The sequence below is a fragment of the Oncorhynchus mykiss genome, chromosome 12, assembly GCF_013265735.2.
Source record: "Oncorhynchus mykiss isolate Arlee chromosome 12, USDA_OmykA_1.1, whole genome shotgun sequence".
NCBI classification, from domain to species: domain Eukaryota; kingdom Metazoa; phylum Chordata; class Actinopteri; order Salmoniformes; family Salmonidae; genus Oncorhynchus; species Oncorhynchus mykiss.
Window position 1 is genome coordinate 27,334,557 of NC_048576.1, and position 16,776 is coordinate 27,351,332.

Here is a 16,776-nt window from a genome sequence, read left to right on the forward strand (position 1 = left end):
AGTACCTACCAATATAGGAAGGTGTGATGGGAATGTTTTGTGGCAGTACCTACCAATATAGGAAGGTGTGATGGGGATGTTTTATGTCAGTACCTACCCTACCTACCCATAGAGGAAAGTTGTGAGGGAATGTTTTGTGTCAGTACCTACCAATATAGGAAGGTGTGATGGGGATGTTTTATGTCAGTACCTACCCTACCTACCCATAGAGGAAAGTTGTGAGGGAATGTTTTGTGGCAGTACCTACCCTACCTACCCATAGAGGAAAGATGTGATGGGGATGTTTTGTGGCAGTACCTACCAATATAGGAAGGTGTGATGGGGATGTTTTATGTCAATGCCTACCCTACCTACCCATAGAGGAAAGTTGTGAGGGAATGTTTTGTGGCAGTACCTACCAATATAGGAAGGTGTGATGGGGAAGTTTTATGTCAGTACCTACCCTACCTACCCATAGAGGAAAGATGTGATGGGGATGTTTTGTGTCAGAACCTACCCCACCTACCCATAGAGGAAAGATGTGATGGGGATGTTTTGTGTCAGTACCTACCCTACCTACCCATAGAGGAAAGATGTGACAGGAATGTTTTATGTCAGTACCTACCAATATAGGAAGGTGTGATGGGAATGTTTTGTGCCAGTACCTACCAATATAGGAAGGTGTGATGGGGATGTTTTATGTCAGTACCTACCCTACCTACCCATAGAGGAAAGTTGTGAGGGAATGTTTTGTGTCAGTACCTACCAATATAGGAAGGTGTGATGGGGATGTTTTATGTCAGTACCTACCCTACCTACCCATAGAGGAAAGTAGTGAGGGAATGTTTTGTGGCAGTACCTACCCTACCTACCCATAGAGGAAAGATGTGATGGGGATGTTTTGTGGCAGTACCTACCAATATAGGAAGGTGTGATGGGGATGTTTTATGTCAGTGCCTACCCTACCTACCCATAGAGGAAAGTTGTGAGGGAATGTTTTGTGGCAGTACCTACCAATATAGGAAGGTGTGATGGGGATGTTTTATGTCAGTACCTACCCTACCTACCCATAGAGGAAAGATGTGATGGGGATGTTTTGTGTCAGAACCTACCCCACCTACCCATAGAGGAAAGATGTGATGGGGATGTTTTGTGTCAGTACCTACCCTACCTACCCATAGAGGAAAGATGTGTTGGGGATGTTTTATGTCAGTACCTACCAATATAGGAAGGTGTGATGGGAATGTTTTGTGGCAGTACCTACCAATATAGGAAGGTGTGATGGGGATGTTTTATGTCAGTACCTACCCTACCTACCCATAGAGGAAAGTTGTGAGGGAATGTTTTGTGTCAGTACCTACCAATATAGGAAGGTGTGATGGGGATGTTTTATGTCAGGACCTACCCTACCTACCCATAGAGGAAAGTTGTGAGGGAATGTTTTGTGTCAGTACCTACCAATATAGGAAGGTGTGATGGGGATGTTTAATGTCAGTACCTACCCTACCTACCCATAGAGGAAAGTAGTGAGGGAATGTTTTGTGGCAGTACCTACCCTACCTACCCATAGAGGAAAGATGTGATGGGGATGTTTTGTGGCAGTACCTACCAATATAGGAAGGTGTGATGGGGATGTTTTATGTCAGTACCTACCCTACCTACCCATAGAGGAAAGTTGTGAGGGAATGTTTTGTGGCAGTACCTACCCTACCTACCCATAGAGGAAAGATGTGATGGGGATGTTTTATGTCAGTACCTACCCTACCTACCCATAGAGGAAAGATGTGATGGGGATGTTTTGTGTCAGAACCTACCCCACCTACCCATAGAGGAAAGATGTGATGGGGATGTTTTGTGTCAGTACCTACCCTACCTACCCATAGAGGAAAGATGTGTTGGGGATGTTTTATGTCAGTACCTACCAATATAGGAAGGTGTGATGGGAATGTTTTGTGGCAGTACCTACCAATATAGGAAGGTGTGATGGGGATGTTTTATGTCAGTACCTACCCTACCTACCCATAGAGGAAAGTTGTGAGGGAATGTTTTGTGTCAGTACCTACCAATATAGGAAGGTGTGATGGGGATGTTTTATGTCAGTACCTACCCTACCTACCCATAGAGGAAAGTTGTGAGGGAATGTTTTGTGGCAGTACCTACCCTACCTACCCATAGAGGAAAGATGTGATGGGGATGTTTTGTGGCAGTACCTACCAATATAGGAAGGTGTGATGGGGATGTTTTATGTCAATGCCTACCCTACCTACCCATAGAGGAAAGTTGTGAGGGAATGTTTTGTGGCAGTACCTACCAATATAGGAAGGTGTGATGGGGAAGTTTTATGTCAGTACCTACCCTACCTACCCATAGAGGAAAGATGTGATGGGGATGTTTTGTGTCAGAACCTACCCCACCTACCCATAGAGGAAAGATGTGATGGGGATGTTTTGTGTCAGTACCTACCCTACCTACCCATAGAGGAAAGATGTGACAGGAATGTTTTATGTCAGTACCTACCAATATAGGAAGGTGTGATGGGAATGTTTTGTGCCAGTACCTACCAATATAGGAAGGTGTGATGGGGATGTTTTATGTCAGTACCTACCCTACCTACCCATAGAGGAAAGTTGTGAGGGAATGTTTTGTGTCAGTACCTACCAATATAGGAAGGTGTGATGGGGATGTTTTATGTCAGTACCTACCCTACCTACCCATAGAGGAAAGTAGTGAGGGAATGTTTTGTGGCAGTACCTACCCTACCTACCCATAGAGGAAAGATGTGATGGGGATGTTTTGTGGCAGTACCTACCAATATAGGAAGGTGTGATGGGGATGTTTTATGTCAGTGCCTACCCTACCTACCCATAGAGGAAAGTTGTGAGGGAATGTTTTGTGGCAGTACCTACCAATATAGGAAGGTGTGATGGGGATGTTTTATGTCAGTACCTACCCTACCTACCCATAGAGGAAAGATGTGATGGGGATGTTTTGTGTCAGAACCTACCCCACCTACCCATAGAGGAAAGATGTGATGGGGATGTTTTGTGTCAGTACCTACCCTACCTACCCATAGAGGAAAGATGTGTTGGGGATGTTTTATGTCAGTACCTACCAATATAGGAAGGTGTGATGGGAATGTTTTGTGGCAGTACCTACCAATATAGGAAGGTGTGATGGGGATGTTTTATGTCAGTACCTACCCTACCTACCCATAGAGGAAAGTTGTGAGGGAATGTTTTGTGTCAGTACCTACCAATATAGGAAGGTGTGATGGGGATGTTTTATGTCAGTACCTACCCTACCTACCCATAGAGGAAAGTTGTGAGGGAATGTTTTGTGGCAGTACCTACCCTACCTACCCATAGAGGAAAGATGTGATGGGGATGTTTTGTGGCAGTACCTACCAATATAGGAAGGTGTGATGGGGATGTTTTATGTCAATGCCTACCCTACCTACCCATAGAGGAAAGTTGTGAGGGAATGTTTTGTGGCAGTACCTACCAATATAGGAAGGTGTGATGGGGATGTTTTATGTCAGTACCTACCCTACCTACCCATAGAGGAAAGATGTGATGGGGATGTTTTGTGTCAGAACCTACCCCACCTACCCATAGAGGAAAGATGTGATGGGGATGTTTTGTGTCAGTACCTACCCTACCTACCCATAGAGGAAAGATGTGACAGGAATGTTTTATGTCAGTACCTACCAATATAGGAAGGTGTGATGGGAATGTTTTGTGCCAGTACCTACCAATATAGGAAGGTGTGATGGGGATGTTTTATGTCAGTACCTACCCTACCTACCCATAGAGGAAAGTTGTGAGGGAATGTTTTGTGTCAGTACCTACCAATATAGGAAGGTGTGATGGGGATGTTTAATGTCAGTACCTACCCTACCTACCCATAGAGGAAAGATGTGATGGGGATGTTTTGTGGCAGTACCTACCAATATAGGAAGGTGTGATGGGGATGTTTTATGTCAGTGCCTACCCTACCTACCCATAGAGGAAAGTTGTGAGGGAATGTTTTGTGGCAGTACCTACCAATATAGGAAGGTGTGATGGGGATGTTTTATGTCAGTACCTACCCTACCTACCCATAGAGGAAAGATGTGATGGGGATGTTTTGTGTCAGAACCTACCCCACCTACCCATAGAGGAAAGATGTGATGGGGATGTTTTGTGTCCCTACCCATAGAGGAAAGATGTGATGGGGATGTTTAGTGTCAGTACCTACCCTACCTACCCATAGAGGAAAGATGTGATGGGGATGTTTTGTGTCCCTACCCATAGAGGAAAGATGTGATGGGGATGTTTTGTGTCCCTACCCATAGAGGAAAGATGTGATGGGGATGTTTTGTGTCACTACCCATAGAGGAAAGATGTGATGGGGATGTTTTGTGTCCCTACCCATAGAGGAAAGATGTGATGGGGATGTTTTGTGTCCCTACCCATAGAGGAAAGATGTGATGGGGATGTTTTGTGTCAGTACCTACCCTACCTACCCATAGAGGAAAGGTGTGATGGGGATGTTTTGTGTCACTACCTACCCTACCTACCCATAGAGGAAAGGTGTGATGGGGATGTTTTGTGTCACTACCTACCCGTAGAAGAATGGTATGAATAGGATGTTTTATGTCAGAATCTATCCTTAGAGGAAAGATGTGATGGGGATGTTTCGTGTCAGTGCCTACTCATAGAAGAAAGGAAATCCAGAAGAAACAATTATTCAAACAATATACAGATGTTCAGGGAGGGATGTGAAATATTTACTCTTTCTCTCTCGCTACTCTCTCCTGCTCTCTTTTTCACTCTATCACGCTCCCTCCATCTACCCCCTCTCTCTCTCACTTCCCTTTTTATGCATGGCCAGTGGACTGCCTGGACCCTCAGTGTTCTGGCCATGGTGTTTGTGTGAAGGGGGAGTGCCTTTGTTCTCCGGGGTGGGGAGGCCCAGACTGTGAGAGTCCCCTGCCAGCGTGCCAGGAGCAGTGTTCAGGCCATGGGAACTACCTGCCAGATTCTGGCACCTGTACCTGTGATTCCAGCTGGACAGGCTCCGACTGCTCCACCGGTGAGTACAAGAACCATGACGTACACTACTGTTCAAAAGTTTATGGTCACTTAGAAATGTCCTTGTTTTTTTGTCCATTAAAATAACATCAAATCGATCAGAAATACAGTGTCGACATTGTTAATGTTGTAAAAGACTATTGTAGCTGGAAACGGCAGATTTTTTATGGAATATCTCCATAGGCGTACTGAGGCCCATTATCAGCAACCATCACTCCTGTGTTCCAATGGCACTTTGTGTTAGCTAATCCAAGATTATAATTTTAAAGGGCTAATTGATCATTAGAAAACCCAATTATGTTAGCACAGCTGAAAACTGTTGTCCTGATTTAAAGAAGCAATGAAACTGGCCTTCTTTAGACTAGTTGAGTATCTGGAGCATCAGCATTTGTGGGTTCGATTACAGGCACAAAATGGCCAGAAACAAATAACTTTCTTCCGAAACTCGTCAGTCTATTTTTGTTCTGAGAAATTAAGGCTATTCCATGCGAGAAATTACCAAGAAACTGAAGATCTCGTACAACGAGATCTTCACAGAACAGCGCAAACTGTCTCTAACCAGAATAGAGAAACGAGTGGGAGACCCCGGTGCACAACTGAGCAAGAGGACAGGAGTGATGGAACACAGGAGTGATGGTTGTTGATAATGGGCCTCTGTACGCCTATGTAGATATTCCATTAAAAATCATCTGTTTCCAGCTACAATAGTAATTTACAACATTAACAATGTCTACACTGTATTTCTGATCAATTTGATGTTATTTTAATGGACAAAGAATGTGCTTTTCTTTCAAAAACAAGAACATTTCTAAGTGACCCCAAACTTTTGAATGGTAGTGTACATACAACTTATGTACATGCAGAGTCAATAATAGGGATGAATATATAAAAATGTCTCTATCGATATACTGTGGTTATTCCTACATACAGAAACACACACTTGAATACAGTGCTTTCAGACTCTTACCGCACATAAACAATTCACATCCTTAGAAAGGGCTGTAGTGACTTGTGAACGGAGTTGGAAAGTCCATTCCCAGACTCTTAGAGGGGAGACTTTGGAGATTAATCACATCCTTAACCTCCCATAAAAGGTTTAAATGTAGTCAAGCCGCTACTGTTAGTTTCTGTCTGGCTGTGATTTAGATTACGTTTTCTGGACATGACGCTAACTTTTGGTCTTACCTTTGACTGAGTGACACAGACCCTGGCCAATGTGTTTTTCTGCTTGTAATCTGCCAGCTCCTAGCAGAAGCAGAACTTCACACACCCAGCAGTCTATCAGACAACTGAGCAATCATTTCTCTGACATGCTGTGTGTAAATTGGACTACGCACCATGGCTACCATCTAAGCCACTTCTTGTTTCTTTATCAATACTTGCATATCTTTTGGTGGGAGTCATGAAATTGATGCATACTAATGCTAGTTTATAAATTCTTCCTTTTTTAATATGCCTCCTCCAGGGAACAATAATGCCATGGTTAGGATTCATCCCGAGATATGCTCATTTGTACAATTTTAATCTGTTATTTTTAGCATACTGTTGGTGTTATCTGTTCATCAGCTTTTCGTATTTGAATTTAGGTCACCTTTCTGGCTGTTTATACAGAACAAATTAAAGTTATCTTCACTGCACTCACTTGTTAGTACACTGCGACACTTCAAAAAATAGAAAATGTCTTTGCATTTAATTTCAGTCTGTCTCTTGTTGAATTCATGGCAAACTGCTCTCTTACTGAAATGTTGAATTAATTTGTTTGAGTCAGAGGACATTGATAATGAGGGTTGCCACCAATGACTATGGTTCTTACTGATAGCAAACAGCGTTGACACAGTGGTTGTAGGAACGTCTCAGAGAAGCTGTGTGAGCCTCGAAGAAAATCATGAAATTTCATGTGAAAACATGTGTTTTTGGAATACTTCACGTGATCACATGGTTTCACATATGTAGTTTCATGTTATCACATTCATTTCACATAAGACCATGTGATCACATGAAAACATGTGTTTTTGGAACACTTCACATGTTCACGTGAAATGCATGCATTTTTCTTTCCATAAGGGAGATGATGCTGGATATTCGTTTGTATAGTTTGTCATCTTTGTCTGAAAGTTGTTGTTTTTGTTTTGTTCAGCCAGTGATACAGATGTAGATCTCATGTAGCAGCCAGATCACAAAGGAGATCAGATTCTTCAGTAGCCCAGGGCCAGGTTTACAGATTAGCTGCCTGCTGCTATAGCTGCCACACAACACAACAACACACTAACACACATCCTACTGCTGGTGTCCCCGCTTATGGAGAGGGATGGAAACCGTGCCAACGATATTATGGAAGCATCCATCCTTTAGAATATAGGGTGCCTGTCATATACATTTTTCCTCATCTTCATATTATTAATGGTTCTCTTCCTTGAGTCAAGTAGTGCTACATGCCAAGCCTTTATTAAAGTTGGGTGAAAAACCTGAGAGGTGGGCTGCATATTAAGACATTCCTCAAAAGGCAAAGTAATCCCTCATTCTTCATTATTTTTCCTATCAATTGTGTTTTCAGTGATGGCCAAAGGGGAAAACAGCTCATGTGGAGGCTATTTCACTTTCCAATGAATTGAATCTTGGAGCATTGTGGTGCCTCGGTTTCCGTAACCATGAAAGAATTGTGCATTCACTCAACCCACACTTTTTTCCAGCCTTCCAAAGCAAAGTTCAGGTTTTCTATCCAAAAGTGAAAATTGATTTTATGTTCACTCAAGTGTATGTAGAATTACTTGTAATGTTGACTGTGTGTGACTGCACTGACAATTTCATTACTATGGAGTAGACATACTGTAACCTCACTGTAAGACAGTGAATTATATCTATCAATGTGCAGTATTTGGTTTTTAAAACAGAAATATAAAGGCATTGAAGACAATGCCAACATTCAACCGTTATTATTAAATAGTTTTAGATGGAAAACATGTTGAATTCTATTGCAAGCAGATGCATAGAGAAAATGGATTAAATGTCATATGCTTAATGGTAGAAAAATCGAGATTAATAAAATGCAAATTGAGTTGTTATGGCATGATTAAATATGATGTATATTTAAATGGGAATGCCTTTTCCATGTGTGGGGATAAGTGGCCTTTCTGCGCCAGCAGCTCTTTCTTCTCCCTGCTGATTGGCTACTTGCTGATAGGATGGACAGTACTCTCCATATTCTGCTGAAATTATTCATTGAATACCATTAAACCTCTAAAACTTTAAGCATTGAATGTATTAGAACTGCACCTGCAGCACTCTACATATAAAGTATTGCCTGTTCTGTATTATAACAAACATTTTCCAATTCCTATTCAAAATTAAAGTTTCAAATCATGAGTATGTAGAGTAGATACCATTAGAATTAAAATGGTAATGGGTTTTCATTATATTCCTTTTTAAAATATTCCTTTTTTTGTTATATTAGATGAACTAGCAAGACAAGATGAGTGCAGAAATGAGTCTAGAATCCTGAATTAATTCGTAGGAAATGATCACGTGTATTTTGGGAGCAATGATGCAGCTGACCTTTGACATGTCCATCTGGCCGATGTAGAGGTGTACTGTCTGTTGCCAAGTGCAGTAAGACCCCTGCCGGTCTCTCTCTCTGTCCGTGTGCAGAGGTGTGTCCGGTGCCCTGCAGTGCCCACAGTGTGTGTGTGGGAGGGAAGTGCCAGTGTGAGGAGGGCTGGGAGGGGCCAGGCTGTGACCTGCAGGCCTGTCACCCCCGCTGCCAGGAACATGGCCAGTGTAAGAACGGACAGTGTGAGTGCCACCCCGGCTGGGAGGGAGAACACTGCAGCATCGGTGAGTCTCGCCCCCGCCCCCCTCGGACTGACACTACCACAGGAGGTTAATACACAGAGCATGTAACGTGACTCTAGTAGCTATTGTTCTGTTTAGGGGCATAGGGGCTGATTTACTGTACCTAGGTTTTAACATGTTGTGGCATTGGGACTATAAGGTTCTATATGTAAAGCATAGTTCTGAGATATTGAGAATCAACATCTCAGAACAGTTTTGTAGTGAATTCTTCTTGCATAACCCATTAAGGTCCTCACCGTAACGGTACCTAAAGTGCAGAATATCAAAATCTTGAGACATTTGTAAATCTTTTCTTTTTTTAGGGGGTGCCATCGCAGAAAGAACCTTATGGCTGAGTCCAGATTGACATTCCGTCTGTATTTGTATTGTCTAGAGCCTTATAGCGCTAAGTTCAAATGGGTTTATGCAGATAGAACTTTCTAGTTTTCTTCATCCAAAATGTACTTCGCAGACATATGAAGAACCATCTGAAGATCAATTATATGTGACTAACAAATGTTTGACAAAAATGTCAGAGAGAACGTTATAGTCCCGAGGTCGTAATGTCTTAATCTGGGCCACGCTTTACTAATGTTGTTTTTTTTGTACTAATGAAAGATGTGTGAACCACTGATTTTTGCAGATACAAATCAACGAATATGTCATCCATGTGCGTGCATATCACCACACATGTTAAATACAGTAGCAGTTTAGCAGACCATTCTCAGCCAATCATCCATCTGCTGTATAATATAGACTTGCAGTTGTCAGATGGAACCCATGAGTCCTTCTTGCCTGGTCCTTCACTCAGTCTGCTAGAAGAGAACAGATGAAACACTGGTACCAAACCTTAAGAGGGAGGGTCACATGTTACCATGTGTCTTAGAGCCACTGGCTGGGGTTCAAGTGATGTCAGTGCCCTGCCTGTCAGTTATACAATTTATCCACTTCATTGCCGTTATTTGAGAATGAAATATCAGAGTCACAATGGTTGGTTGCCGCCAGGCAAATTTTCCATCAGCCATGCCCTCCTCCCTAGAGTGGAGGCATTTTTCTTTCTCTTGCAACTGAATAATTTGCTCACCAAGTTCGAACGAACTCAATTAATGTGGATACACCTTGATAGAACACTGCAGTTTGTCATCTGGGACTAATGGAATTGGGTTTTGCCAAGTGACTGAAAAGCACATTTTGTAAAAGAACCAGAAAACTTCAGAAATGCAAGAAAACACTCCTTTGAAATCCTTCTTCTTGCCTTTAGAGATGGGGAATTGGAGATGGGCTCTGTGTCTCTGTGGATGTGTGAATCAAACCATAAAGCTTAGCTCCTGGCACATTAATAGGCTGTAATTATCTCTTCATGTGCCCTGGTGCTAGCATATATCTTTGAGACTCAGTAATCTAATCTCAAACACTTTTTTCTTTCTTCCTTTTATCTTCATGTGGTATATAGCGTATTACCTGGATCTCGTTGTTAAAGGTAAGATGCGCTCTCATTCTTTAGGATTGAATTGTTTCATAGCAGCAGGGGTTTTAAAAGGTATTCCTGCACTACCACCAAAGCACATTTATTGAGATGTTAATTAATTCTAAGGAGAAAGTGCGATGCCCAAAGCAATGGCAGAACATTCACTATATTCAATTTATGTAAGATAGAATATAACAAAATACACTCCCCTATGTATTTACTTGGACAGTGAAGTTAAAACTTTTAATTTGGCTCTATACTCCAGAATTTTGTGTTTAAGGTCAATTGTACAGAATGTAACCTTTTATTTGAGGGTATTTTGAGAATATCTATTTTACCATTTATAAATGAAAGCACTTTATGTATGTAGTCCCCCCATTTAATGATGTCTTAACTATTAGGACAAATTCACTTATAGTGTATAAATTTACTAAGACGTTTAGTATTTGGTCGCATATTCCTAGCATGCCTTGACTACATCAAGCTTGTGACTACACAGTTCTTTCATGCATTTGCAGTTTTGGTTGTGTTTTAGATTATGTGGTGCCAATAGAAATTAATGGTAAATACTGTGTGGTTCCATTTTAGGGTCACTTTTATTGTAAATAAGAATATAATATGTTTCTGAACACTTCATTAATGTGGATGCTACTATGATTACGGATATTCATGAATGAATCGTGAATAATGATGAGTTAGAAAGTTAGAGGCATAAATATCATACCCCCCAAAAATGCTAACCTCCCTTGTTATAGGTAATAGTGAGAGGTTAGCATGTTTTGGTGGCTTGATCTTTAACCCTAGTAGTCCCGAGGCACCAGCAAAAATGGTATTTTCATTTATCTGACTTTTATTTATCTGCATGTCCAGCCCTTATATTTAGGCTCACAATGAAGTGTTTAACCATTTTCTTTTTTAGGACAATTTGACATAAACAGTTGCATTCATTAGTTTTATTGACAACAAAAAAAGTCTGCCAGAGCAAAAAAATGATAAAAATGAATTGATATGAATGCTGTAAAAACAGAAATTGTTTGCTTAGTGGGAAATGAATATCCAACTAGTCAATGACAACTGTGTGGAATTTGTGACAGCAACTATGTGAGCTTATTACAGTATTATAGACACCTTGTCCTGGGACTTCCTATGATCTTCTACGTAAATGAACCCCTTACTGTCTAACAACTCGGCTCAAAGTTCTGTACCCAATCTTCAAGGAGAATAGATTAAAAGGGCAGCATGTAGCTCTCGTAGACGATAAACTGTATATTGCTAGCCATAGTGGGGATTGAAATAATATTTGTTTTTTAAAGTAGAAAAGCAATAAAATTAAACAATTGTTAAATAAACTACAACTACTCTATAGCATTCAAGATAGGGAATGTTGTAAAATAATTATTGAACTATTTTAGAAATGGATAAGACGGCATCTAATGTATTTATTTATTTATTGTCCTGTCCCCAACCCTATACCCTAGACACCCACCTGAGCGACCCATACACTAAAGAGAAGTCCTTATCTGTTTTATGGGCTTACTGTAAGTTGCCTATATGCAGCCAAAACAGAAAAAGGAATGTGGACAACGACCTACTGGAGCAGCACAGAGCCCTCAAGATTTGAAGCCTGCCTGGCAGGGTTGGTCCTATAAAGCCAGAGCCCCCTGATGGGAGAGCATAATATACAAGGAAATTATCAAAGCTACTAATGAGAACCTTGACGACCTTGTACCTAGCTGGTGGTGATTCCGGTGGGGTACCCCAACCCTGGCAGTGGCTGTGCTGGTTACACTGGCTGCAGTAACCAATGGGGAGGGGGGTCACACTCGGACAACAGGGGGCATATTATTTTGACCATGGTGGCACAGAGATGCATTGGGAAATGGTCACAACGGGGGAACATTGTGAGTGTGTTTCAAGGGAATCTGATCTCCATCACCTAGGACATGACAATGGTTAATCAAATCTCCCAATTTTTGCAAATTTTGGTCAATGTCAGTACTTTTTAATGGTACATTTCCAAACATGCAGTACCAGTCAAAAGTTTGGACACACCTACTCATTCAAGGGTTTTTCTTTATTTTTACTATTTCCTACATTGTAGAATAATAGTAAAGACATCAAAACTATGAAATAACACATATGCAATCATGTAGAAAGCAAAAAAGTGTGAAACAAATAAAAAAAATGTAAAAAAGTAGCCATCCTTTGCATTGATGACAGGTTTGGACACTCTTGGCATTCCCTCAACCAGCTTTATGAGGTAGTCACCTGGAATGCATTTCAATTAACAGGTTTGCCTTGTTCAAAGTTAATTTGTGGGATTTCTTTCCTTTGTAATGCTTTACGCTTCGAACACACTGACTGCGTCATTGCGTTTTGATAAACCAGAAGTACATTCAGAAAGTAGCAAAATGTGAATGTTGAATTTTTGTTGCACACATATCCAGTAAAAAAAATGTGGGATAACATAATAAAAACAGTTTGACTGGAGAATTTCTTTAAAAAAATGTATTCATTTATTTACCAAGTATATTATTTATTCGATGACATCCACAAATAAATTGTGAGAGCCTATAATATAATTTCACAAAATGCAATAATAAATAGTCAAGATAGCAGAGTAGGCTCTCTCAACAATGAGACCAACGTTGAGGAAGGTGGTCTTGATCGCGCTGTTGGGCCGGGACCAGCCCCGCCGAAAGCACAGGTCTGTGTGGGTCCAGAGATGGTTAGAGTCCCGAAAGCAGGCAGGGGAGTTCCACCGTCTCATTCAAGAGCTTTGACTGTTTGGAGAGGAATTACGAAGTTACTTTTGTCTGGACTGAAGCCAGTTCGATCACCTGCTCCAGATGGTTGGAGCCAGGATCACCAGGATGGATATCAACTACCTGGAGTCCATCAGCCCAGTTGAACGCCTGGCGATTTGTCTCCAGTAAGCTAAATTCTAGTACATTTTTAAAGCCTTTGATACCATAATTGACTGATATTTGATAAATGTTTTTATGTGCAACCTAGCTAGCTAAAGGGCTCTGTAGTTAATAGTCCCTTTTTGACATCAGATGTACTTTTACAGAATGTTCATTAGGACTATAACTTTTCCCAAAGTTGGTTTATAATCCTGTTTTAATTATGCAATGTTACCAAATGAAAATAAAGTTGAGGTGCCATCTGCCCTGATGAAGGTAGGCTAGTCTTCTCCAGGAACCATTGTTATTCAAGACAGTTACAGTCATTCATTACATTCTTATTGGACTCACATACACTTTTTGGAAAAAATATTCCAAAAGTTTTCCCCATAGGATAACACTTTTTGGTTCCAGGTATAACCCTTTGGGGAAAAGGTTATACATGGAATCCAATAGAGTTCTACTTGGAACCAAAAGAGTTCTACCTGGAACCAAAAATAGTTATTCTTGTCCCTATGGGGACAGCCGGAGAACCCTTTTAAGTAGATAGTACCATTCTTTCTAAGAGTAGAGTTGGCCTGGGCTACAGTTTATTGATATAGTCATAGACTGAATTGTACTGTTTCAAGGCATTGTTAATGATGGTTGATGAGTATTATAATATAATTAGTAGAGCATAATAAACAGTAATGAGGTAGCTATCTGCGTAGATATAATATGTGGGTGGAATTGAAGTTACACACAATATTGATCATTATTTTGAATTATATTTCAGATTCTTGGTGACAGGGGACACCTACAGGACCATCGGATTCAGCTTCCGAGTTGGATGGTCCACGGTGGTAGGCATTGTCCCCTCTGTGGCACAAGCCATTTTGGACTGTCTGGTTGGTGAATACATGCCAGTCTCCAAGGAGGAAGACTAGAGGGCCATCGTTGCCGAGTTCCTGGAGAGATGGAAATTGACGGGAAACATATAGTAATCCAGGTTCCACCATGCTCGGGTTCACAATTCTCCAACTACAAGGGTACATATTAATTTGTATTCTTGGCTGTAGTAGATGCCATCTACTGTTTCCGTGTTGTCGATGTTGGTGCTTAGGGCAAGGGAAGTGATGGCGGGACCTTCTGGGACTCTGACTTCTTCCAGGCACTTCAGGATGGCACCCTGGAGATTCCACCACCTGCATCACTCCTGGGGCTGAAGACCTGGGACCTGTTCCCCACGTCTTCATCAGCGACGAGGCCTTCCCTTTAAGACCCAACCTCATGAGGCCCTACGCTGGACGCCAGCTGCCATTGCCAAAGCCTGTAAGGATCTTTAACAAATGACTGTCCAGGGCAAGTTTAGATGTTGAATGTGCCTTTGGGATTCTGGCAGCCTGGTGGAGAATGTATCAGAGAGTGCTTGGTCTCAGCCCCTCAAATGTCGATGCCTGCGTGAAGGCCACATGTGTTCTCCACAACTACCTGCGGAGGTCATTCCAGGAGCCGCTCCGGGTGGAGATGGGCACGCCAAATGGTCACCTACCTGATGTCACCAGGGCAGGTGCCAACAACGCCCCCAGACAGGCACTCCAGGTGAGGGAGAAGCTGACCACTTTCTTCTCATCGCCAGCAGGTGAAGTCCCATGTCAGTGGAGTGAAACAGCTCTTTTAAGAGCCTCCTAACTCCAAGGTTATTTTAAGAACCATCCACCGTTGTCCATAAAATAGCATTTTGTCCCCCAGATTATTTTATGTATCGTTGTCTCTCTTCATTTGGAAGTTAAATTTAAGTGAAATTTGGGAGTAAAGACCACACCTTTACCCCTTCCCTCTCCCATTAACATCAGTATTATACACACCTGGCATGGTACATCCGGTGAGCAGGAGCACTAATTAAAGTTATACGACATACAGTTAGTATGATAACAAAGGGAAAGGGTAACCTAGGGTCCATACAAATAGTACAGTTTACCACCATGTTCACTGGCCTGACAAAATACAGGTGAAAAAGAAACGAATTAGGAAGAGAATGTGTTTTTACTTTCATCTTGTCTTAGATCTGCAAAGGTACAGTGCCTTGCGAAAGTATTCGGCCCCCTTGAACTTTGCGACCTTTTGCCACATTTCAGGCTTCAAACATAAAGATATAAAACTGTATTTTTTTGTGAAGAATCAACAACAAGTGGGACACAATCATGAAGTTGAATGACATTTATTGGATATTTCAAACTTTTTTAACAAATCAAAATCAAAATTATTCAGCCCCTTTACTTTCAGTGCAGCAAACTCTCTCCAGAAGTTCAGTGAGGATCTCTGAATGATCCAATGATGACCTAAATGACTAAGGATGATAAATACAATCCACCTGTGTGTAATCAAGTCTCCGTATAAATGCACCTGCACTGTGATAGTCTCAGAGGTCCGTTAAAAGCGCAGAGAGCATCATGAAGAACAAGGAACACACCAGGCAGGTCCGAGATACTGTTGTGAAGAAGTTTAAAGCCGGATTTGGATACAAAAATATTTCCCAAACTTTAAACATCCCAAGGAGCACTGTGCAAGCGATAATATTGAAATGGAAGGAGTATCAGACCACTGCAAATCTACCAAGACCTGGCCGTCCCTCTAAACTTTCAGCTCATACAAGGAGAAGACTGATCAGAGATGCAGCCAAGAGGCCCATGATCACTCTGGATGAACTGCAGAGATCTACAGCTGAGGTGGGAGACTCTGTCCATAGGACAACAATCAGTCGTATATTGCACAAATCTGGCCTTTATGGAAGAGTGGCAAGAAGAAAGCCATTTAGATATCCATAACAAGTGTCGTTTAAAGTTTGCCACAAGCCACCTGGGAGACACACCAAACATGTGGAAGAAGGTGCTCTGGTCAGATGAAACCAAAATTGAACTTTTTGGCAACAATGCAAAACGTTATGTTTGGCGTAAAAGCAACACAGCTGAACACACCATCCCCACTGTCAAACATGGTGGTGGCAGCATTATGGTTTGGGCCGGCTTTTCTTCAGCAGGGACAGGGAAGATGGTTAAAATTGATGGGAAGATGGATGGAGCCAAATACAGGACCATTCTGGAAGAAAACCTGATGGAGTCTGCAAAAGACCTGAGACTGGGACGGAGATTTGTCTTCCAACAAGACAATGATCCAAAACATAAAGCAAAATCTACAATGGAATGGTTCAAAAATAAACATATCCAGGTGTTAGAATGGCCAAGTCAAAGTCCAGACCTGAATCCAATCGAGAATCTGTGGAAAGAACTGAAAACTGCTGTTCACAAATGCTCTCCATCCAACCTCACTGAGCTCGAGCTGTTTTGCAAGGAGGAATGGGAAAAATGTTCAGTCTCTCGATGTGCAAAACTGATAGAGACATACCCCAAGCGACTTACAGCTGTAATCGCAGCAAAAGGTGGCGCTACAAAGTATTAACTTAAGGGGGCTGAATAATTTTGCACGCCCAATTTTTCAGTTTTTGATTTGTTAAAAAAGTTTTAAATATCCAATAAATGTCGTT

The 16,776-nt window shown here is 41.6% G+C and overlaps 1 protein-coding gene across 1 annotated transcript in view; it reads left to right on the top strand.

Annotated features, from left to right (window-relative positions):
• tenm1 (teneurin transmembrane protein 1) overlaps positions 1 to 16,776 on the top strand; it is a 244,532-nt gene that overhangs the window by 151,499 nt on the left and 76,257 nt on the right. Inside the window, exons 11-13 of the mRNA XM_036937297.1 lie at positions 4,852 to 5,052; positions 8,697 to 8,882; positions 10,333 to 10,359. Of these exons, the coding sequence (XP_036793192.1) occupies positions 4,852 to 5,052; positions 8,697 to 8,882; positions 10,333 to 10,359 (414 nt within the window). The remainder of the gene's footprint in view (positions 1 to 4,851; positions 5,053 to 8,696; positions 8,883 to 10,332; positions 10,360 to 16,776) is intronic.